General features: G+C 42.5%; 2 protein-coding genes across 2 annotated transcripts; both read right to left on the bottom strand.

Moving 5' to 3' along the window:
- Positions 1-4,829: 4,829 nt before the first annotated feature.
- On the bottom strand, positions 4,830-9,846 carry tmem165 (transmembrane protein 165). The gene is made up of 7 exons (XM_060068042.1): positions 9,485-9,846; positions 8,867-9,089; positions 8,604-8,779; positions 7,437-7,619; positions 7,109-7,214; positions 6,715-6,912; positions 4,830-6,677 (listed from the first exon to the last, which is right to left on the bottom strand). The coding sequence occupies exons 1-6, from the start codon at positions 9,623-9,625 to the stop codon at positions 6,839-6,841; spliced, it is 903 nt and encodes a 300-aa protein (XP_059924025.1). The 5' UTR covers positions 9,626-9,846; the 3' UTR covers positions 4,830-6,677; positions 6,715-6,838.
- A 414-nt stretch (positions 9,847-10,260) lies between these two features.
- Positions 10,261-12,583, bottom strand: srd5a3 (steroid 5 alpha-reductase 3). Its single transcript, XM_060068037.1, has 5 exons — positions 12,312-12,583; positions 12,030-12,181; positions 11,723-11,914; positions 11,183-11,308; positions 10,261-10,912 (listed from the first exon to the last, which is right to left on the bottom strand). Exons 1-5 carry the CDS (start codon positions 12,509-12,511, stop codon positions 10,653-10,655), a joined length of 930 nt encoding a protein of 309 aa, XP_059924020.1. The 5' UTR covers positions 12,512-12,583; the 3' UTR covers positions 10,261-10,652.
- Between the last annotated feature and the right edge of the window lie 10,899 nt (positions 12,584-23,482).

Below are 23,482 nucleotides of genomic sequence, written 5' to 3'. Positions count from 1 at the left end.
GAATTGAGCGACCAAATCGCCGGAAGTCATTCACTTTCTATGGGCAAGAGCGACCAAAGCGACCAAAGCGACCAACGCTACCAGCGGCCAAAGTTGAGCGACCAGAGCGTCAAAAAGAAGTTGAAAACTTTTTAACTTTATGCAAATGACTATTATTCGCTTCAGCGACCAAACACTGACAGCCAATCGGAATGTAGACGCTCTTCGCTTGCGTGGATCCCAGGGAACATCGGCAGGCACTTTGGTTCCTACCTACCTTTATTCACTCACTGAACAAAATGTCGGCTGAAGTATTAATCGCGGCTGTAACTGGGCACCCGGTGTTGTACGAACACACCCTTTTTCAGTTCAGTGATCGAAACGCCATAGTGGTTTGGATATCAAGTGATGATAAGCGGGAGTATTTATAGGCTACATCTAGAACGTTCGTATTTAAGCGGGAATCATTATAATTTGCTCTACATGCCACCAATCTAACCAACCAATCGCGTGTAGCATGCTTTAAACAAAACCGTCACATAAACAAACTAATCGACAAGACGAGGGATAAATGACAAGGGATATATCTCTTGTCTTTTATCCCTCTATTCCCCACTATTCACGGAGCCTGAGGTGAATAATTTTTAATTAAATAGTCAGATAGATAGATAGTCAAGTCTTTATTAATACCAAACGACACAAATCGTCGGGAATTCATTTAGGTGGTTCGTCCCACACAGGACAGTAGCCTACAAGACCACACAGAACAAGTCTGACTGGACATACACACAATACATCACATTAAAACTAGACACGCGTTGATAGATAGATAGACAGAAAGACCTAGATAGATAGATATGTTCCATTATTTGCCTTGCGGAGCCAACCAGTCCTGTGCACGTATGCAAATTAGCCATGTGCGCTAACGTCTATTTGTTTTAAATGCGACGAATGAGTGCAGATCATGATTTGCAGATCCAGATCAGTGAAACATATTTCAACTACTACAGCACGCAGGGTTTTTTGTTCTCGGTTGTAATTAGCCTACATTTTAGGATTTTTATATTGGGGGGAATCACTGTCCTACTTGTTGTCGAAGCACTTTATCGAACAAGCAAAACCGTCTCGGCAATATGGCCAAGGTGTATGGGAGAGTTCAATATTTGATATGGCTGACTGTAGGGCCTACTAAACGCATACGGCTCCTTTAAATGCGTCTGCATAATTGAATTGTACGTCATGAGCGACCAAAGCGACCAAAGCGAACAGAAAAATTCGCAGCGAAAATTCGCAGCGACCAAAGCGTCTTTGACGCTTTGGTCGCTCCTGGTGTGGACGTACAGTAATGCAACTCTCCGGGAGTTCAACGCAATTCCTCTGGTTGAACGTGAAAGGGTGATAAAGGCATCGAAACCAACAACTATGTTGGATCCTCTACCTTCCAAGGTTCTCAAAGAACTTCTTCCCACAGTGGGGCCTGCAATCCTCTTGCTTATGAATCTCTCGCTTTCCACAGGAATTGTTCCCTCCAATTTCAAGGCTGCGGTGATAAAACCGCTACTCAAAAAGCCTGGACTAGATCCTGAATTAGTCAGGAACTATCGGCCTATATCGAACCTGCCCTTCCTGTCCAAGGTACAGGAAAGGATTGTAGCAAAGCAAATCGTCGATTATCTGATGAGGAACAATCTCTTCAAACTTTTCAAGTCGGGGTTCAGGAATTTCCAGTCAACTGAAACTGCTGTTACAAGAGTTGTAAATGATATCCTTCTTGCTTTGGATAAAAATACAAGCTCAATGCTTGTGCTGCTGGACTGCAGCTGCTGCATTTGACACGATCGACCACAGCACTCTTCTTCACCGTCTTGAGCACTATGTTGGTTTCGGGGCTACGGCTCTTGGCTGGCTTGAATCGTACCCCACAGATAGAACACAATTTGTGCTCCATGAGGGTTCGGAATCAAAGCACTGCAAACACCACAAGGGTCGGTCCTTGGTCCATTACTTTTTGCAATCTACATGCTTCCATTGGGTTATCCGCAGCTTCGGAATTAGTTTCCACTGCTACGCGGATGACACCCAGCCCTTCATTCCTGTATATTCAGGGGACTCGGCCCAGATCCAGAGGGTGGAGTCCTGTCTGGCTGCGGTGAAGAGCTGGATGGCACAAAACTTCGTACAGCTTAAAGGTGCCATGACATGCTATTTTATGGATGCTTTAATATAGGTATTAGTGGGCCACTAACACAGTATTCAAAGACGTAAAATTCAGCCGTGGTTCAGTTACAGCCACTCCGAGCATCTATATCATATAATATATATTATCACGGTCAAAAGCTGTGTGAGCCGATATTATGAATCTCAAACAACCGCGTTGGGTTCTCAGACGTTCCTGGTTCTTCCACATCAATCTGAAGTAGACTGAACCGCGACATGGAGGAGAAAGGGATTGTTGCCAGGCAGCGCTTAGGCACCTCCGCCTCCTGCAGCGCCGAGGCGGTGGTCCCTCGGCAGCGGGAAGTGGGGCTCAAGCGCGAGACATTCGCGGCCAACAATCCCTTTCTCCTCCATTTCGTGGTTCATGTTCTTGAGTAGGGATGGGAATTGATAAGAATTTCACGATTCCGATTCTGCTTATCGATCCGATTCCTTATCGATTCTCTTATCGATTCTCATTGGGTGAGAAAATAAGTACAAATGTGTTTGTTTGTATTAAATCTCTTTAATATATGATCAGAAGTGCGTCTAGTATTAGGAAATTGTACATTTTCAAATCAATTGGTCCAGACAAAAAAATATGTTTGGGTTAGGGTTAGCCATCATTATGTGCCATAAAACTAAAAACACAGAGTGAAAACAGTCAAGTAAGAGCTTCTGCCTTTTGGAATACTCCTTTTGGAATGTTACAAGCTCATTTGCATTCAACTTGTAACAAAATTCAACTGACGTATTGATTAGACAGAGATTTATTAGATGGGCCTACCTAATAAACCGTTTGAACACACAAGACCGGAAACCATAGCAACGCCGGTAAACAAACCCAGAGAAGCCCAATCCCTATGAGCTCCCCACGCTACGGCCATCCGGAGGCGCACAGAGCTGTTGGCCGTGATATTATATATACAATTATATTATATACTATTATATATAGAGCTCCGGGAGTCGCAAACGGCAACAATCACTTTCTCTTCCATGTTGCAGTTCACTCCAGACTGCACTGCACTGAGTTTGACGGTTGAACGCTGACTGGCGGTTACCTTACACATCACGCGAAATTCGCGTCAAAGTTGAAATATTTCAACTCGAGCGAATTTGTCGTGGCACAAATCCTCGTGAACACGCTTGCTTGTGCACGGTGAAAGGTTGGCACGACTAATCAAAACTTGTCGCCGGTTTTCTCTCGCGAAATATTCGCCCGATACGCGTCTCTACGTTCACTTTGTATGGGATCTTGTCGCCCCGACGCGTTTGGTGTGAATGCACAATGCGCTTCGGCGGCGCCATGTTTGCTGCGTTCTGAACCAAAACAAAGAAGCGCGTGTGTGACGTCATGACGCATTTGCCGTGACCGGAACCGATAAGCGGAATCGTTAAGCAGGCTTGCTAATGATTCCAAGGAATCGGTTGACTCTGCACCGATTCTGAACAAGAACCGGTTCTCGATTCCCATCCCTATTCTTGAGGGAGTCAAAGTCAAAGTTCCTTTCCCCCAATTCATTCTCAACCATGGCTGAGATAACCCCCACTACGATTCTCGTTGTAGAGATACCAGAGATGAGAGTCCGACGTGTTATGCGCCATAACACCAAAAGCAGAACGGTTATCCAAATAACCAGGAAGTGTTCAACACTTGCGTTACAGTCCTGGAGCTCTATATCTAAATAATATATAATTATCACGGCCAAAAGCTGTGTGCGCCTCCAGACGATATTATGAATCACAACGACTTTGTCGGGTTCTCCGATGTCTCTGGTTCTTCCACTTTCACATCAATCTGAAGTAGACTGAACCGCGGGCAGCCGGCAGCCGGGCGGTGGTGCTTCGCGGCGGTGGTGTCTCACAGCAACCGGCGGCATGTCGCAGTTCATGTACTTCAGGGAGTCAAAGCCAAAGTTCCTTTCTCCAGATTCCTTCTCAACTATGGCTGAGATAACCCCCACTACAGTCTCGTCGTGGAAATACAAGAGACGTCAAAGAACCGACAAGCAACACTAGCGTTTCAGTGGGTGTTTTCACACACACACACACACATGTGGCGCTCGCAAGGTCGTGTCTCATTTGCGGGCCAAATTCTCTGGGCGGGCCAAGCTGAGTAAGGGGAGGAGCTTAGATGCTATGTGACGACGTATGAAACCAAACCACATTCCAAATCAGCGCGCTTGAGCCTCCGTTTTTTCAAAGGTGAGCAGAACACCTAGTGCTCGTTTTACACCGAACGCAAGTTTTAGCCACTGGGGGACCATAGGCAGGCTAGGGGAACTCATATTTATGTTAGAAAACCTCATAAAGTGAGATTTTCATGCCATGGCACCTTTAACACTGGGAAGACAGAGCTGATAATTATCGGCTCAAAGCGGGACCAGAGAGAATTTGAGGATGTCTCACTGTGGTTGGATGGCCTCGCCATCCCAATGAGTGCATCTGTCAAAAATATTGGTGTCCTGTTCGACCCTCAACTGTGCTTTGACCAACATGTTAGAAGTAAAACTAGAATTGCCTTTTTCCATCTGAGAAACATTGCAATAATCAGACCAATGTTATCTGCAGCGGATGCAGACACTGATTCATGCATTTGTTTAATCAAGACTGGATTATTGTAATGCACTGTTCTCCGGACTACCAAACTCTACAACGAAAAGTCTACAGCTTGTACAGAATGCTGCAGCTAGACTGCTGACTAGAACGAGAAGGTTTGATCACATCACACCTATTCTCGCCTCTTTGCACTGGCTACCAATAACTTTCAGATCACACTTTAAGGTGCTACTGCTACCCTATAAAGCCTTGCATGGATCATATCCATCCTACCTGAAGGACTTGATCATTCCTTACAGTCCTTCTCGGTCCCTCTGGTCTTCGGGAGCTGGCCTTCTTTCACTGCCGAAGGTTAAAAAAAAAATCGGCTGGACAGAGAGCGTTTGCCTATGGAGCCCCCTTCCTATGGAATAGGCTGCCACCTGTGATCAGGGAAGCTGACTCTGTGGAGCTATTCAAAGGAAAGCTCAAAACCCACTTCTACAATCTTGCATTTGTAACATAGGAGTGTGAAAACGACACAGATGCGATGTGAAGACCACTGTGTTTGTTTGTGTTTTTGTTAATACAGCATACATTCCCACTATATACTCCGTTCTAATTCACTTTGTCTGTTCTAGCGTGTTGTGGTGACTGGACTGGATGCCTGGACTCTCCTCATTGTTAACCAGCCAGCAACACATCACCAATTTAATATGATGTGCATGTATTTACCTGTATATCAATTATGGCACCCATTGCGCTCACTCTGACCATCCCCGGAAGAAGGGATCCCCTACTATGCGTTTCTTCAAGATTTCTTCCTTGCTGTTTTTTCTTGCCCTTGTGAGGGCCTGGGTAAAGGGGGGTGTCATAACAATTTGGCCTGTTAAGCCCTTTGAGAATGTAATGATGATTAAGGGCTATAAAAATACAATTTAATTGAATATGCAATAGGCCAGGGCCGCCGCCGGTTAGGGGTACTCCAAAATAAAAGAAATAATGGGGGCGGTTGTTAAGACACGAGCCGTACGCCTCCGGTGTGTGTTGCGCTTCAGGCAGTACTGGAGAATAAGCGCTGTGTTTCTTCCTAACTCTGCAAATACTACTCACATTACCCACAAAAAAGCCACCTGCTATGCCGAAAGAGATGCAACCACCCAAACTGGTGCAAACATTGAATTAAAAAACAAAAAATAAATAGTGAAGTAGTCCTACAAGGGCTTGTACAGACACATTTTCTCGAACATTCTATTTCATGAATCATAGCACACAACTATTATTCTGTTCCCTGAAATGAAAGTCAAAAGAAAACTGTTTTAATATGGTTTTTTTTAATTGCACAAAAAAAATACAGAAATTGTTTTTGGGGGTTTGAGGTGGAGGGGTTTTGTAACCCAAAATATTTCCTTAAGTATCGTGTTTTGTACAACTGTCACTAAAATTAATTTGACGCATTTCACAGCTTGAAGCAACCTGTCAAATATTGACAAAAGAAGAATTGCTGCCAATGGTGACATCATTCATTCCGTCATCACCTCTTCCTGAACTACAGTACATACATTTAAAAAGGAAAAAATAAAAAAGTAGTTTACCATTTAAAGAACATAAATACAAAAACTGTTTTTAATAAATGGTGCCCAGCTCTACCTTTGAAACTGCCTTAATTGTAGTTCTCAAAAGTATGTAATTTCATTGGTTGATTTGTATGTGAATAACATTACTGAAACCTTTACAGCCAGATTATATATGTTGAATTCATCATTCATCTCAGACATGACCAAACAGGCATTGCTTAACTGTAGCATGGATAAAGTGATGATTGTATCCTAAAAAATGTATGGTATTTAAGCAGAGGTTCACCTTCGACAAAACATGAAACGACAAAAGAAAGAAAGAGAAAAAGTGGACACTTTCCGGTATGTAAAACTAGAGAGGAAACTACTAAAGAGAGATCACAGACTCTGTAAGAGGACCGTATCAGAAAGTCTCTCACAAAACAAAAAAATGCAGTTCCATTAGTCACACCTTCATGTACACATATACATAGGCAAAGATACACCTTTGATTTACCAACTGGAACTTTACAATTATGTACAAATGAGCGGGGTAATCCTGCTTTGAATCAAACAGCATCTGGTTTGATGAAAAGGGCGGAGAAAGCAAAGGCCAGGAAAACTATTCCTCCAATGATGGTTACTACATGAAAAGAAAATATAGAAAATACAATATAAGGCTCAACACTTGTATTTATTATTTTTGATAATGTGGGAAAATAAAACCTTTTCACACTTTGACATGCTTTAGTCCAAAGAGAGTAGACGACAAAGCCGACATAGTATCGCAAAGCTGAGTGAAGGCTATGGAATCAGCCCACTAGGGACAGAATGCTTACCTGTTCTGACAGAAATCTTCTGGGCAATCATTCTTCCTCCGATGACAGCTAATCCTGTGCAGAGGCAGTGTCCAATTGTCCCACCTACTGCTACTCCAAATGGATCCTTTATTTCAAAACAAATAAAATAAAAAGGTATAACTTCAGGGTTTAAGATCTAAAGCTTTTGTTTGGCCACTGTTAACAAGACAGCACATGTTACTGCTTTAGAACAAAGTCCTTGAATCTAATAACCACTTCTAAAGAGACACAGACAACAAATAAACAAAGACAACACAGACACGCATGACAACAAACAAACAAAGAACTTGGCGGGGTGCAGACAGACCTCCCGGGCAGCCAGGATGATGGTGGTCAGCTGGGACCTGTCACCCCACTCGGCCACGAAGGTAAGGGTGAGTGCCTGCAGGAAGATGGGCGAAATGAAGCTTTGCCACTTCCTCTGGGGCTGGGCATTTCCGGAGCCGGCCTCGACGTCCGCTACACCGTTGGCTAGCTTGGCCCGCTGGAGCTGCACGGAGCAAACAAAGCAGGTATTTTTGTGCCTTTCCCCTAAAGACTACCTCTTGAGGAAATCCTTAGTTTAGATAATTGAAAACCATAGCCCCGGCCCCACCCATTGCTGCTCTTAATTCTCTGAGTAAATTGAATGGGGACCTTCACATAATGGCACTAGTGGTGCATTTCCATCAGCGGGTACGCCTCTGGCCCAGCACGCCTCAGTCCAGCTCAGTTATGGTTTGCATTTCCACCGCCAACAGTACCCTTATGGTAGGGTTTAGGGTTTAAGCCGGATGGCGATATCCACGGCAGCTACGTAAACATCGTGACCTTATAGCAGCCAGACACAGTGTAACCTCCAAGGAAAAAGAAGAACGAGACACAATAAATAAAGAGGAACAATGTAGGACGTCCAAGAAAGATGTCAAACTTCTGCGCAACATTTCTTGAATAAACAAAGCTTTTGCCGATGTCCAGAAATACCTTGCGCGTACTGCGTTTGTTTGTTGTTATTATCCCCCAGTTGCATGGAAGTGACGATTCTGACGACCAATCAACGGACGGCGTGTGTAGCTTGAACTTGTTGGCACACTTTCAAATGTCTAAGTACCCCAACGGAGGGGTAGAGCTCAGTCCGATTCAGTACCACTTTTGGCGGTGGAAACACAAACCGTGCCGTACCTTTGCACACCGAACCGACCCGACGGTGGATATGCGCCACAGGTTAGCATCATGCCAAAACAGATACATTTCAACTGCTTTTATTTATTGCATTAATGGGGTGTATACTTTGATCGTGTAACTTTTATGAGGTAATTAGTGTGTCCTATTTTCTTATTGAGCTGAGAGTCACAAAGTTACTTAGAGATGGTGGTTATTCAACTTGCTCAAGGATGCTTGCAGGTAGACTGCAGACATGGAGGGTTGAGCCCAGTACCCTATCCGGCCCTCATCCTACGCGTTGGGTGGATTAAATAAGGTTCAGATTCTGTACCTCTTCATCTTTCTTCTTGATCTCTGCCTGCACCTCTTCCAGCTCCTCCTGGCCTTCATCCGGACTCATCTTCAGCCCCTCTCGGAGCATCCGTATGCCAAATATGGCAAACAGAGCTGTGGACACGTAGTATGTGTAGATCCTTGGGATGACGGTGGTAGCGTAGCCAAACAGCACTTTGAAAAACCACAATACATCAACTGTTTATGAAAATGGTCAGAAAACACTGACATTTTATAATGCTTTTCACCTAGCACTCTTACCCGAGAGGCAGGTCATGACGCCCAATGCCAGCATGGCCCCCACTAGCACAGTCAGCCGGTTATAACGCATGGCCATGATGGCTGCGATGAAAAATGTCTTGTCGCCCAGTTCAGACACGATGATGACAGAGAAGGATGCCACAAAGGCATGAATGAATCCCAGGTTGCCCTTGGTAGGATCATCTCCCCTTACTGGAACTATAGGATGGGGACTTAGTGCTTTCTGCAGAATAAAGGAAGAAAAAAAAACATTAAAAAGGAACACACACAGAAGTATTTGTGGAGGTTAAAATTGTTTAAGATAGACCTAGAAAAACAAGAACGTTTTAGAATATAGTATAGCCTCTTACGAAACATGACCCAGAACATAGCCCTGCATATGGAATCTTTGTACCGTCACCATGTCTACTTTATTTATATTTTGTCTGTACGATTCCCACGAATGGTTCCTGCATATAAATAAAACCATACACAGTATTCAAAATGTACCCGGAAATCTGTTTGGCATAGCCGTTTACCTAGCACTTCGTTAGCAGTCTAGCGCTAAGGAAACTGGACCTTCCGCTTTTAGACCATTCAAATAACTTAACGATGAAGTGCTTGAAGTACAGTGTGTACCTCTTGCTGAGAGTGTTGGACTGGTTGCGGTTCCTCTGCGATGCCGTGGACCCCGAGCGACAGCAACAACACGACAGCAGCGAGCCGCTGCACGAGGATCACATCAGCCGAGCCGTCTCTTCCGCCGACCATCCGAGGCATTTCAACCAAGCAAAAAATCTATTTGTGGGTGTCCCACAGAAATGCAGCTAGTAGGTCAATTAAGATTTGTTTCTCATGAATAACACGCTGTACTTAGGAGGAAATTGGTTAACTTCATATTAGCTACCTAAACATGTATAGCGAATAACTCCGTTTACCATCAGGGAGCACTTGAAAGTGGAAAAAAACTTGCTGCTTCAAACGCAAGCATTCCGCAACCCAGATTGGACGATAGAATGAAGGACGCGCCCTCTGTCTGGTTCACGTAGCTTAAAGCTATTGGTTCCTCCGACTTTCAATACAACTCGTCATCGAGAAATAAATATGGCGAAGTATCAAAGTCACTAACTATCTTTAGTTATAAAGTATCTCGTATACAATAGGCCTACACACAAATATTTTGCCTTGCTCTCCAGCAAAAAACGGAAGGATTAAGAATTAAAATATGCTTGCAGATGTTATTTATTAATAGCTATTTAGACTAAGTTGATGGTTATTTACAAGATGTTTAACTTGTTTCCTCTCCGAGCAAACTAATTTTCGCCTTCGTAAAGATACACTTCGTCTAGAACCATATCATTGATCTTTGGAAGCTATCAATATTGCACTCATTTGATGGATTCACATTATGAAAATAAAGTGCACTCATCCATTTATTTTAGGAATTTGTACAAATGTGGGTTAACCATTGTACACATTTACATCAAAGTTTTAATGCATTACATATATTAGTTCCTGTAAAGTTAATGTTGAGTGAGATAATTGTGGACCTATTGATATATTATATTGTTTGTTATGGGGGGAGATTTTTTACATAATTATTAATAGCAGTCAGCTGAACGTGGGTCTTGCAAATGAACAATTTAATGAATGTGCAATGTTTATTAGAAATATTTATACATTTCTGATACTGATACATTGAGTACGTAACTTCTGTCTTTATTGTATACATTTTATAAATTTTATTTAAAAAGAATTTAAATAAAAGTTAAAAAACGAAGAACAAAAGCACCAAAAATTTGATGTGTCATAAGATAAACGGTATGAATGCATAGCGATGCCTTGGGTAGCCTTCAAATTTCGTCATGTAAAACTCCTGGCAGAGCTGAGCAGCCAGAGCCTGGTTGAACAGGACATAGGAGACAACAGTCCACCAGGTTAGAGACAGGCCTCCGAACACCAAGCCGAGTGAAATGTAGATAAGCAGCTCTGCAAAGTAATGCGGACAGGACACCAGCTCGAACCAGCCTCCATGGGGAACGCCATGGACAAAGGTCTTCACTGTTCCTGAAATATAAAAATAAAATAAACATGAATTAGACTGAAATGTTAGTTCTCTCTAGCATTACTCTAGCATTTTGGCCTTCACATTATTTAAAGTTAGAAATTAATCATCACATCAATTCCCATCCAACCCTTCTACGTTCAATTAATCTGCTGTTCTACTGCAGTGTTGTTAGGACATCGTCTTTCATCAGATACACATTTTCCTTCTGATCAAATAATTGAGTGAATTATGAAAGTCAGTCGAGTTTAATTACGGACTAAGCCACTAACCTGAATTCCCAGTACGGAGCATGGCCAACGTGACCAACGAGCTGTGTTGGAGCAGTGATGCACTAATGAAGAGAGCTGTTCCTGACAAATGGCCCAAATCCAGCTGGTGGAAGAGAGAGCCAAAACCTGGAAGGAGTCGGGGTTATATTTAGATCCCAATACAGGTAAGAATACTAAGCACTATAATGCACCAGTATACATTCGTTGTTGTATATTTACTGTTTAGGATAATGTATCCTAATAATAATCTACAATTATTTACAAAAATATATTACCTTGTTTACAATGTTACTGTTTAATTTTAACTGAAAACTGTAGCCACCAAGTCTGATACTGAGAAAATGCCAATCTTCTGACTTATATTTTGTGTACATGGCTTTATTTGCATTGCATGCTGCATGCTGGGGTTAATGCTTCCAGTGTGTCTTCCCATGATCATGTTCTAATATATAAAATAATAAGCTGTCAATATTTGTCCTCAAATCAATAATTTGTCATAATTTACAAAGAGATAACATTAAAAACATATAGAATCCATACCTTTTGCATCAAGGAAATTATTGGAACAAATGACTGTCAATCCAAGTATGATGTAATATCCAATGCCAAACATATATTGTGCCATATGTATGACCCCCTCCGAGTAAACACTAACAAATAGGCACTCTAGCAGTCTTCTGAGTGAATGGCTCCAGAGAAACAGTTGCACCAGCAAAGTAGATAATTGTGGAACTAGAAGACAAAACAATGGCATGAATATCAGACTGACAAGTGTCATATCTGTTGACTAAGTGTCATATCAAGCTAATGAATGTTGACTATTATAAGAAAACGCGTTGAGATGTACCTTGACTCTCATTCCATTGCATTCCACACAAAAAGCTCAAAAAATACGTCAACCACTGCGGGTATGATTGGTTCTGAAGCTTCAGATGAAGGGACAGGACTAGAAGGAGGCCGTTCCAAACAACGGATACCGCATAGAAGTGCCAGAACCATCTGAAAATGGGAAAGTATTGGATTATCACTAACTTAAAATTTTCAATCCATCCACAAAACACTTACATGTTAGTTGTCCATGACCTATATTGGATATATTTATTAGTTCAAATAACTAGCCGGCCGTCACCTTTTTGGAACATCAAGTTTATGTAGCCAATAGTCCCGATTACATTGCTTTGTTTTGCCGTAACGGATGAGATCCTGGAAAAACAGAAACAGCGGATTTTGCTCATGTTTCGTCTGGAAAGGAGGTGACAACTTGTGAATCAACAAAGCTAAAAGAAACCCTAATGCTAGGCATAACCATAACAAAACAATCACACACATCTCTCATATCTGGCACAACCTGCCGAGCCGTGTGCGCGTCACATTGTTGTGTGCAGCATGTAAAGGAGTCCGTTGAGAAATTAATGCTGCGTTCAGGTAAAGATTTTAGCAAACCAGCTCGAAAACAAACAACACAACATTACATTGTATTGCACGCAAAGCAAGACCGTGCAATGCATTTATTGGGGACAGGAACAAAGTAGCAATGTAATCAAGTGTATTAAAGCATTTGAAAACGACATTAAAATAACCAATGGGGTAAAAATGCAAAGAAAATAAATCTCTTCAAAGGGGCAGCCATTTTTGTTGAGAGCGTCATCATCACCAGTGTTGCCAACTCTCTCGAGACAAAATATTAACTCTCACATCACAACGAAGCCCAAAAGAAGCCCAATGCCTACGTCCACACCAGGAGCGACCAAAGCTCACAAAGTTTCGCTGCGAATATTTCTGTTCGCTTTGGTCGCTCAAGTCGCTCATGACGTACACTTCAATTATGCAGACGTATTTAAAGGAGCCGTATGCTTCTAGTACAGACAGCCATATCAAAGAGTGAACTCCCATACACTTTGGCCATATTGCCGAGACGGTTTTGCTTGTTGGATTAAGTGCTTCGACAACAAGTAGGACAGTGATTCCCCCCAAAAATAAAAAAAACTCCTAAAATGTAGGCTAATTACAACCGAGAACAAAAAACCCTGCGTGCTGTAGTAGGCTAGTTAAAATATGTTTCACTGATCTGCATCTGCAAATCATGATCTGCACTCATTCGTCGCACTCAAAACAAATAGACATTGGCGCACATGGCTAATTTGCATACGTGCACAGGACTGGTTGGCTCCGCAAGGCAAATAATGGAACATATATCTATCTATCTAGGCCTATCTGTCTATCTATCTATCAACGCGTGTCTAGTGTTAATGTGATGTATGGTGTGTATGTCCAGTCAGACTTGTTCTGTGTGGTCTTGTAGGCTACTGTCCTGTGTGGGCCGAACCTAGGGTTGCCAACCGTCCCGTAAAATACGGAATCGTCCCTTATTTGGCAATTAAATGTTGCGTCCCGTATTGAAGCAATACGGGACGCAATTTGTTCCGTATTTCCATAAATGTCCAATACACATGTCTGTCACACACACAAATTCTAAATCTAACAATAATGATCAAAACAAAACACAGGGAATACTACGGTCAGCAAAATTGTCGCGGCGGGATCTACGCAAGACCGGCTCCGGTCATCTGTGTGTCTGCGCATGCGTGTGGTGGTCACGGTTGCCTAGCGACAGACACCACACACCGGCGCTGCTCACAAAACCTGCGCCTTTTAAAAATGTCCGCTACACCCGATACTCCACCACGTCCTCAAAAGCGTAAACGCTTGCAGAAGTACGGACGTGAGTGGGAAGACGCACATCCTTGGCTGGACAGCGTCAGTGGAGATGTTTACAAGGCAAGTTGTAAAATATGTCGGCGAGTGTTTTCAGTGGCGCACGGTGGGCTGTCTGACATCAGACAGCATGCAACTGGACAGCATGCAACCTTCTTCTCTGCAATAATATCCTCTCTCTCTTTGAGGAAGTTGTAAAGAAGCTGGAGAGTGATGAAACCACCTGTGTTGAGTTATATTCCATCATGGAAAACTTCAAGCAAAAGCTCACACAGAGACGAGATTAACAGTTCTATGGCTACTTAACTAAATTGAAGCTGCAGCGTCTCCGTCCACTTGATGCTGACATGGCAAGGGCAGATTTTACTGCATTCCTCAACACAGCACTCTCATATGTTGAGAAATGGTTCAACTTTTCTGAAGACTACTGGTTGTTCTCACTGCAACCTCTCTCTCTGCACCATGGCACCATGACCTTTACTGACATTGAGAGGGTGACCACCAAGCTCAACCTCATCCATAAAGTCAACATGGATGAACTTTATGATGAATGCTCCACAGCAAAACCCATTCTGAAGAGGCTCAAAGAAGATGCTGAATATGAATGGAAGTCCAAAGGTGTGGCTGCCAGGTGGGTGGCTCTCTTTCGAGTAGCTGACCTGCCAAACATGCTGTCTATCACCAGACATATCCTGAGCATCCCAGCATCCACTGGATGTGTGGAAAGGATCTTCTCCAGAATGGCCAACAAATGGAGTGGGCCATTCCGTTTATTTAGTTTATATTTTAAAAGTTCATTGCTGCACACGCCACACAAAGAGATTTCATTCAAGATTTAATTGACTGCACTTTATAAGAGAATGTTATGTGGTAATAAAGCATTTCAAGATTTAAGTATGACTAATTCCTTTCTTGATCAACCCTTTACTAAAAACACCAGCACAAAATAAAACATACCACTGCTGCGGGCGCCCCGCCCCCCAGGAGTCGGGCCCGTGGTGGGCGTCCCTTATTTTAATTTCTGAAAGTTGGCAACCCTAGCCGAACCACCTAAATGGATTCCCGACGATTTGTGTTGTTTGGTATTAATAAAGACTTGACTAGGCTATCTATCTATCTAGACTATTTAATTAACAATTATTCACCTCAGGCTCCGTGAATAGTGGGGAATAGAGGGATAAAAGACAAGAGATATATCCCTTGTCATTTATCCCTCGTCTTGTCGATTAGTTTGTTTATGTGACGATTTCAAAAACTGTTTTGGTTTTGTTTAAAGCATGCTACACGCGATTGGTTGGTTAGATTGGTGGCATGGAGAGCAAATGAAAATGATTCCCGTTTAAATATGAACGTTCTAGATGTATGAATACTCCCGCTTATCATCACTTGGTATCCAAACCACTATTGCGTTTCGATCTCTGAACTGAAAAAGGGTTGGGTCGTACAACACCGGGTGCCCAGTTACAGCCGCGATTAATACTTCAGCCGACATTTTGTTCAGCGAGTGAATAAAGGTAGGTAGGAACCAAAGTGCCTGCCCGTGTTCCCTGGGATCCACGCAAGCGAAGAGCGTCTACATTCCGATTGGCTGTCAGTGTTTGGCCCTTGAAGCGCGTCATAGTCATTTGCATAATGTTAAAAAGTTGTCAACTTTTTTTTGACGCTCTGGTCACTCAACTTTGGCCGCTGGTAGCGTTGGTCGCTTTGGTCGCTTTGGTCGCTCTTGCCCATAGAAAGTGAATGACTTCCGGCGATTTGGTCGCTCAATTCGCTTCTGGTGTGGACGTACAGTAAAAAGGCGCCCAAAGCCGCTGTAACCTGTCACAGCCATAACAGCATAGCCTATTTGTATAATGAGGGAAATAATTACTTTTCCAAAGCCAAACTTACTTTATTTTCAAGTTTTACAAAGAAGAAATCTAAAAATCATTGTGCAAGACACACATTTGTGTGTGTGTGTGTGGGGGGGAAGAGAGAGAGAGAGAGAGAGAGAGAGAGAGAGAGAGAGAGAGAGAGAGAGAGAGAGAGAGAGAGAGAGAGAGAGAGAGAGAGAGAGAGAGAGAGAGAGAGAGAGAGAGAGAGAGAGAGAGAGAGAGAGAGAGAGAGAGAGAGAGAGAGAGATTAAAATGGTTACTTGGCAACGGTGAATTATCAAATACAATTCACCGCCGGAGGATTTGAAGTGCCCATGCAAGTGAACGGAGCATAAACAAAAATAATTGACAGCTGAACGTTGGAAAGGCCCATGCAAGTGAATGTAGCAGTCTACAGCATTGAGAAGAGCCGTGTAATAATGCTAATTTGCTAGAAATGTATTTACAATTTTTAAATATTTAAATATTTATTTTGCGTGTACTCTAAAGTCACACATGTGTAAAAGTATATCTGAAGTCGTAAATATTTTTTCTACCATTGTAAACACTAAATAGGGTATACGAGTTCAAAAGTCTGTGTTACAGGTGCACAAATCCTATCCTGTGCATCACAACTTCAAAGAGTCATGCAATTTATACTTTTGCTACAATCATTGCAGCGCAGTTGGTGCAAAACACATTCACACACCCGTGTTTCATAATCTGAGAGAACATGCCCAAAATGTGTGCAGTCGAAACCCAAATGTGAACCAAATGTGAACAAATAAAATGATATTGAACTCTATGTTGATTCAGCATTTTAATGAGCAAGTCCAACAAGTCCATCGCTACAACTGCTCGAATCTGCTCCTGCAAGTCTCAGCTTTGGGTGCTTTTGCAGGTAGTTTTGCAACACGTCTAGGTGGTACATGTGTAGCAAAAGTGATTTGTATCCGTATGAGGGCGGGGGCGAGACAAACTTGCAGCAGTAACCAATGAAAGTCGCCGGCAGGTGGTGCACTTTTCAAACTACACTTGGACCATCCAAGCAGACCATTAAAATACATTGAAGGACACTTGCATGTTAATGCAATCATTTGGGGGGAATTCAGTTGAACTAAGTCAGTTGAATTTTTTTTATTTTTTTTTAAAGAGTATCATGTGTAATCATGCATTAAGATGAACATAAACACAACCATTATATACGGATAGACAGATAGATAATGACGGACGGATAAATAGATTCATTCATTCAGAATAAAATAAAGTCCAGCAGCTTTGTTTCAGCTGTTTTGTACTGTACTTATCCAACCACATCTACCACCTTTTGTAGTGTCTTGCAGTGTAATGATATGAGTACACAATTAATATTAAGATAAAGACTACCACCAACCAATAGGTTGCGGCACCTGTAACCAATTGTATACTTACTAGATATATGCGTTATTAGAATAAGACGATGATAAGCCACGCTTGAGTTACTAGCACACGAGTTACAACAATAAAGCCATGTTCCTAAAGTCACGTTCTGATTAATGAAGAAACATTACATTGCAGCACTGGCATCTACTGTCGAAAACAGCAAACATGCCTGCTGTCAGCAAAATTAGCCTACCCACTGCATCTACAGCAGTGTTAATTTAGAGTGTTGACTAAGACTATCACAAAAACTAAATAAAAAGTCAGATATGATGACAAAGACTGTGAAAAATATAACTGACTATAGTCAACGAATAATAGGAGGAGGAGCAATAATTAATTATGTGTGAAAAAGGAGATTTTTACACGTGTAAAAGACATTGTCAATCATGTTTTTAATCAGTGCTGCTGTAGCCATGTTACCTAATTTATCATTCTTATATATATATCTCCACTGTAAAAAATGTCCGTAGATTTTACAGTGAGACTGTCAAATCATGACATAAAAAGACTGTAAACTTAAAAAAAATGTAATGCCGTTTTTGTAACAGTGAAATACCATAAATATATATATCTGCCAAAACATTAATTTTAGAATTCTTAATCTGTAAAAAATACATTTGATCACTGTTAAACATATTAACCATTGCATTTATTACGGAAATATCCCGTATTATTGATAACAGTCAAAACAGTATCTTTTGTGGTTCCTTTTTGCAAAACTTACATTTTATTACTGTTTAACTTATTAACCATTGTGTTGATTACGGGAAAATACCGTAATATTTATAAGAGCCAAAACTGTAATTTTGGGGGCAATGTTTTGTAAAATATACATTGCATTGCTGTCAAACTTATTAAAGGGACACTGTGTAAAAAATGCTCCCATCTAGTGGTACAATTGTATATTGCATTCAAACTAATAGTGCTCGCTTGTTCAAAAACTACGGTGGGCAGTATGTACCAAGAAGCTGTGTCATGACATCCAATGCTACCTCATCGAGTCATTCGAGTGATGATGAGGTTCGTTATTTCAAACAAATTTCAAACTGCATTGAATCATTAGTGTAAACTAATGATGTATGAGTAATTACTCCTCGAGCAAGATAGTGAATTATTTCAGTCATCATTCACGCTGGCTCAGAGTGAAAATGCATTTGCATTTCCTGTACCACGTCGTGCTTTTTGTCCCTCTCGGCAGTTCATAGACCGGAAGAACATGGAAGCCTCCATGAAGCTTACCCGTCCTATGTAACTACATATTAATTATTCTTCGCTCAGGAAGATAAGTGAGATTTTTGGTAGAGATAATTTTACACCAATGAGGACCTATTTATGAATGAATACGTTGATTTGAGGTAATAAATGACTTAAAATATTACACAGTGTCCCTTTAAGCATTGTGCTAATAACGGAAAAATACTGTCATATTTATAAGAGCCGATACAGTAATTCTTGCGGCAATGTTTTGTAAAAAATACATTTCATTACTGTTAAACTTATTAAGCATTGTGCTGATTACGGAAAAATACCTTCATATTTGTAAGAGCCCATACAGTAATTTTTGCGACAATGTTTAGCAAAGAATACATTTCATCAGTGCTTAATTTGTAAAGTGGGAGGTCCCGGAACGCAGAGGGGGGGTGGATCCGGCGACTTTGTACGGGGGTTAGAGGTAATGGAACAAAGAAAAATACACTGCCTACTAGGGTTGTGCCGATGAACGATGTCATCGTCCGTCGTGATGGCTGACTGACATCAGGATGGAGGGCCACCATCGTGATGGCATGCCCCCCCCCCCCCCTTTCAGACGCACACTAATCCTAGTCTCTATTGAAGATTAACTGAGATTTAAAACACTTAGACTAATTTAAGAGAGAGAGTGCAAAAGAAATCGAGGGGTCCGGAGCAAGAATTGACAAAAGACTTTATCGTGCAGAAAAACAACAACGATAACAGCCTGAGTAGGTTTGCAAAGTCACTGGCTGGACTTCGGTCCCAGCCCTCCTTTATACACATACAGGAACTTCTTTAATACAATGGAGGTTCCCTTTGTCCCTAATGAGGTTTTCCGCCTTGTCTCTTCGTCTCAGCATGTTATCAACCGTGCCCCGGTCTGAGGTACGCAGGGATTAGGCTTGTCAGTCAAAATGACCCACGCCTGAAAGGTGGAGGTCAACATGACTTGACCCCGCAGTTCCCAGGGCATTTCTACGTACCTACCATCTGGTGTGAACCCAGACTCAGGCGTCATGTGCTTTTCCACTATTTAAAATATTAAGCCTATTAATAATCATGGTTTACTATAGAATATACTCACTAATTTCTACCACATCTCTTATAGAGTTAACCTAAATACTTTGCTGGGATTGCTCTGTAAATTAAATTGAGAATATAACTGATGCATATTATGCATGCTATTTTAAATACGGCAGTCTTTTCCAGAGATGTGACGTGTTAGTCTTCCGCGATCTGATCGCATTTCTCGAGTCAGATTACGCAGTGCCATGTCGCCAAACTAGGACTGTGCGGCTGGAGAAAATGTACAGCGAAGCAGCAGCCTCCCTCCGTGAGATCCTGTCCTTAGCGGAGAATGTTGCCATCACCACGATGCTTGGAAAGCGTCGGTTACGGAGTCGTGCTTGACCGTGACTTTTTCAACGACTGGGTTGTGCAGAGTGCGATCCTGAAGACCCGCTCAATGCCAGAGAGGCACACTGTGGGAAACATGAATTTTAGTTTCCAACTATTTATTTAAAAACTAAAATATCTGTTTTAATGTGTGTATGTTCAATCAAATGTTTTTATATCTTAAACAAATTCCGTTGCAAAGAGGAGGCGCGGAGGTTCAATATCCTAATGAAAAAGAGTTAGTCGGCCAACGCTGGCACATTTTGCCAGAGATGGGGGGACTCGAGTCAAAGACTTGACTCGAGTCCGACTCGAGTCGCCAGTTTTGCGACTTGTGACTTGCTTGACCAACACTAACGAAAGACTTGACTTGACTTTGACTTGCCCCTTCCTGACTTGTGACTTGACTTGACTTGAGTCATGTGACTTGCCAAGTCATTGCAGTCTGGTTAAATATTTTAAATAATAATAATAAAAAAAATATTAGATGAACATTGTTTTATTGTGCGCGAGTGCTCCTGACCTGCAACCTGGCAACCCGCCCTCTTCCACGCAACGTGACATTCCTGCATGAGTCTAGTGAGTGATCATGAGCAGAGATGGAAGGCGCTCCGACCAACATCCCGAAAATAATACATTTTGGCTATAAAGATTACACAACAACACAAAATAAAAGAGGAGCGACATGCAAAATCTGCAATGTCAAAATTACGGATTTGCCAAGCACCACGTCGAATTTCATCCGACATTTCAGGACGGCACATAAAGAAAGGTGAGTAACATTAGGCTGACCAAACGTCCTCTTTTCCCCGGACATGTCCACTTTTTACGTCCCGTCCGGGGCGTCCGGGGGGGTTTTATTAATTGATGATAATGTCCGGTTTTCGGACATTATCTCGTCGCATATTTGTTTTTGCCTCGTCGCATATTTGTGTTTCTGGGTCTTTCACATAACCTACTAGTTATTACCATTGTATATGTCTATGGTTATTACGGCCTTCCAAGTTCTGGAAATGGTATCTCCCTTACGTTCCACCTTCTTGCGCGAGCTGACTGTAGAGAGAGTCTGTCATTGGGCGACCGATCTCAGGGTTGCCAGAGCCACGATAATTATCCTCCAAATACGACCATTTTGAGCCTTTGGTACGTTACTTTGCCATTTCCAATCTGGCAACATTGAGCACCTTGCCGCTTCCACTCTGTTTACAACAGCACATTACATCTGCAGCCATGCCTAAACGTAAATGTAAGTTCACGGACGAACTAAAGAAAAAATACCCATGTTTTCGCCTCCCCCCCCCCCCCCCCCCCCCCCCCGCGACGAAGTGTCCTCTTTTTCACAAACTCAAATCTGGTCACCCTAAGTAACATGTTGCAAACCTAGATGGATTAACGTCCTTGATTGTCATTTTGCTACTTGGCTGCTGACATTAGTGAGAGTACTAGTAGGCTAGTTGTTATTGATGATTTTACTTAAGCTAAAAAATATATATCTGAAATTGCAAATCTGGTGAAAAGTAGCTGCTATTCTCGAAGCGCGAGCTAGCTGTAACACCAGAACTGACTAGCTAGTTGCTAAATATCAATGCATGCACGCCTCTAATGAGGTTACACGGAATCAAAACTTTTTTTGCGTTTGCATCCCTGAGCTTGAACACTAAAACTGCATGCCTAGAATATAATGAGGCTATACGGAATGAAAACTTCATTTTCAAATGTTATGACTACTTTGTAGGCAGTGATGGCAAGCTCCCACATCATCCTCTGGTTTGCTCTCTTGCTTCGCTAGGCATGCATGCATAGATAGAAGTTAGCAGGCGGTGTTTGTTGGGAAAAACGGTCTGTCTAGTTACTGGACCAGATGAAATGAGACGGAGAGGTAATAAAGTCTATCGGCACGAGGACCTTGGATTTATTAAGTAAAGTGGCAACGGTTATACAGAGTCATAAAGCGTGAGAAATCGAATATGTCTAAGTCCCTAATCAGCGCTGATGGTTCGTCCAGAGCTTCGCCTCCGTGGAAGGTCTGCTGCAGAAGAAGGGGATGAGTTCCTGTGTGATACACTCTTATGCTGTATCCTCCTCTCGATGAGGTGTGTGCGTTTGAGATGTGTATGGTTCTGTGTGTTTTTGTTTGACCTTGCCTCCCAGGCCCTAGTGTATGCATGTGTATCTTCTTGTGTTCTTCCTGATGGGGGAGAGCCTCACAGAGTCTCCTGTTTGTGGCCCTCCCGTTCTGAGGATGAAACGGTGCATTGTCTGAGTGTTTACCATTTGCCGGGAGGAGAGATGGGGCCTTGGTTCTGGCCTTCACCTGACCATGTTCTCATGTGTGTGTTATGTGTTAAAAATTGACTATATTGTAACGTGACTGCCATGTGTTGTGCTCCTCAAGCTAGGGTGGGAGTTAGCTATATTTATAATGTACATGTGATGTGCTCAGCAGGTTATTTTTCCCAACATATCCCCTTCAAGTCGTCGCAAGACGACTTTTACTCATTAGGGGTACGAGGGATAGGACTTCAGCGCGGGACTATCATCATAACACTTTTAGAAATAACAGAAAGAAGGCAAAATGATCATAAAAACAAACAACCACGAGCATGGGACTAAAACAACTCGCTGGACCGGGTGTATGGGGAACCACGTGGGAGAAACGCCACCCATGCTTCAGACATGGGTATGCCATACACACCCCACCTAGGGGGTGGCATCCACCCCGGCCTTATATCGCGAGCAGACAATACCAACAATGCTGGATAACACACAAAAAAAAAAAATAATAATAATAATATATACCACAAGCATACAACAATACAAAAAACAAATATCAAACGATACCAAAAAACAACAACTAACAACAAAGCTGGCCATACAGCAAAACCAACACTAAACCATAATAATAACAACAAAAATGCAACAATAATACAAACTCCAAACAAAAACAGTATCAGCAAAAAGCAGCAATAAGACTAACAGTAAACAATCAACAATAAAACAAACACTACACTAACGGTCACAGGAAAGAAATGTAACCATGAAACGTGTCCCTAAATAATAATAATAACATCAGAAAGATATGAGGTAGACAACGAATGGCAATCCCCCTCAACCCATCCCTAGATGACTACACACTAAGGATGTGAGGAGGGGTTAACTGGTCGTGTAACAATAAGCAATCACACGCATGGGGTAGTCAGGGTAGGCCCGGGGCACGGGAACAACTGAAACCACGGAATAGTCCTGAGCGTCATCATGGGCAGGTGGTCGCAAGGCGCCACCTGAGCATTAGACCCTTTTATTCAACTGCGCTCAGGACCTCATCTGATAAACGGGCAATCAAGGCCCCTGGAATCTCGCCCGTGTGTATCCCCGAGCTCCATCTAGTGGGACAGCGATATACACAACAACATTTATGTTCCCGGCGTCGGTTGCGTAGACGCGGGCATAGATATGGGAGCGGCTAAAAACAGTGAAGCGTACAGAAGCGAATACAGCCAGGGGCGCCCTCAAGCCTTAAGGGAACGGGCCGCAGCCCCTGGTACCGGAACGCAGATCCCTGGTCCGGGCGACGTGGGTGCATCAGGTGGGAGGGGGGTGGTGCCGTTGGCGGGGTTTCAGCATACGGTGGTGGAAACAGGACGCCGGGGCCGTGCACCTGGAGAGGCCACTAGCACTCACG

Source organism: Gadus macrocephalus, chromosome 12 (assembly GCF_031168955.1).
Source record: "Gadus macrocephalus chromosome 12, ASM3116895v1".
In the NCBI taxonomy this organism is placed as follows: Eukaryota; Metazoa; Chordata; class Actinopteri; order Gadiformes; family Gadidae; genus Gadus; species Gadus macrocephalus.
The sequence above is the reverse complement of the archived record's forward strand: the minus strand, read 5'-3'. Positions and strand labels throughout refer to the sequence as shown.

What these genes read in the sequence shown, in the direction of transcription:
- tmem165 (XM_060068042.1), bottom strand. Translation starts at nt 9,625, where the DNA reads ATGCCTCGGATGGTCGGCGGAAGAGACGGCTCGGCTGATGTGATCCTC. An exon ending in CGTCATGACCTGCCTCTCGG is followed by an intron (nt 8,780 to 8,866) that starts GTAAGAGTGCTA and finishes GGTTTTTCAAAG; the next exon opens with TGCTGTTTGGCTACGCTACC. An exon ending in TCAAGAAGAAAGATGAAGAG is followed by an intron (nt 7,620 to 8,603) that starts GTACAGAATCTG and finishes TGCTCCGTGCAG; the next exon opens with CTCCAGCGGGCCAAGCTAGC.
- srd5a3 (XM_060068037.1), bottom strand. Translation starts at nt 12,511, where the DNA reads ATGTGTGTGATTGTTTTGTTATGGTTATGCCTAGCATTAGGGTTTCTT. An exon ending in AAACTTGATGTTCCAAAAAG is followed by an intron (nt 12,182 to 12,311) that starts GTGACGGCCGGC and finishes TCCCATTTTCAG; the next exon opens with ATGGTTCTGGCACTTCTATG. An exon ending in TAATTTCCTTGATGCAAAAG is followed by an intron (nt 11,309 to 11,722) that starts GTATGGATTCTA and finishes GACTCCTTCCAG; the next exon opens with GTTTTGGCTCTCTCTTCCAC.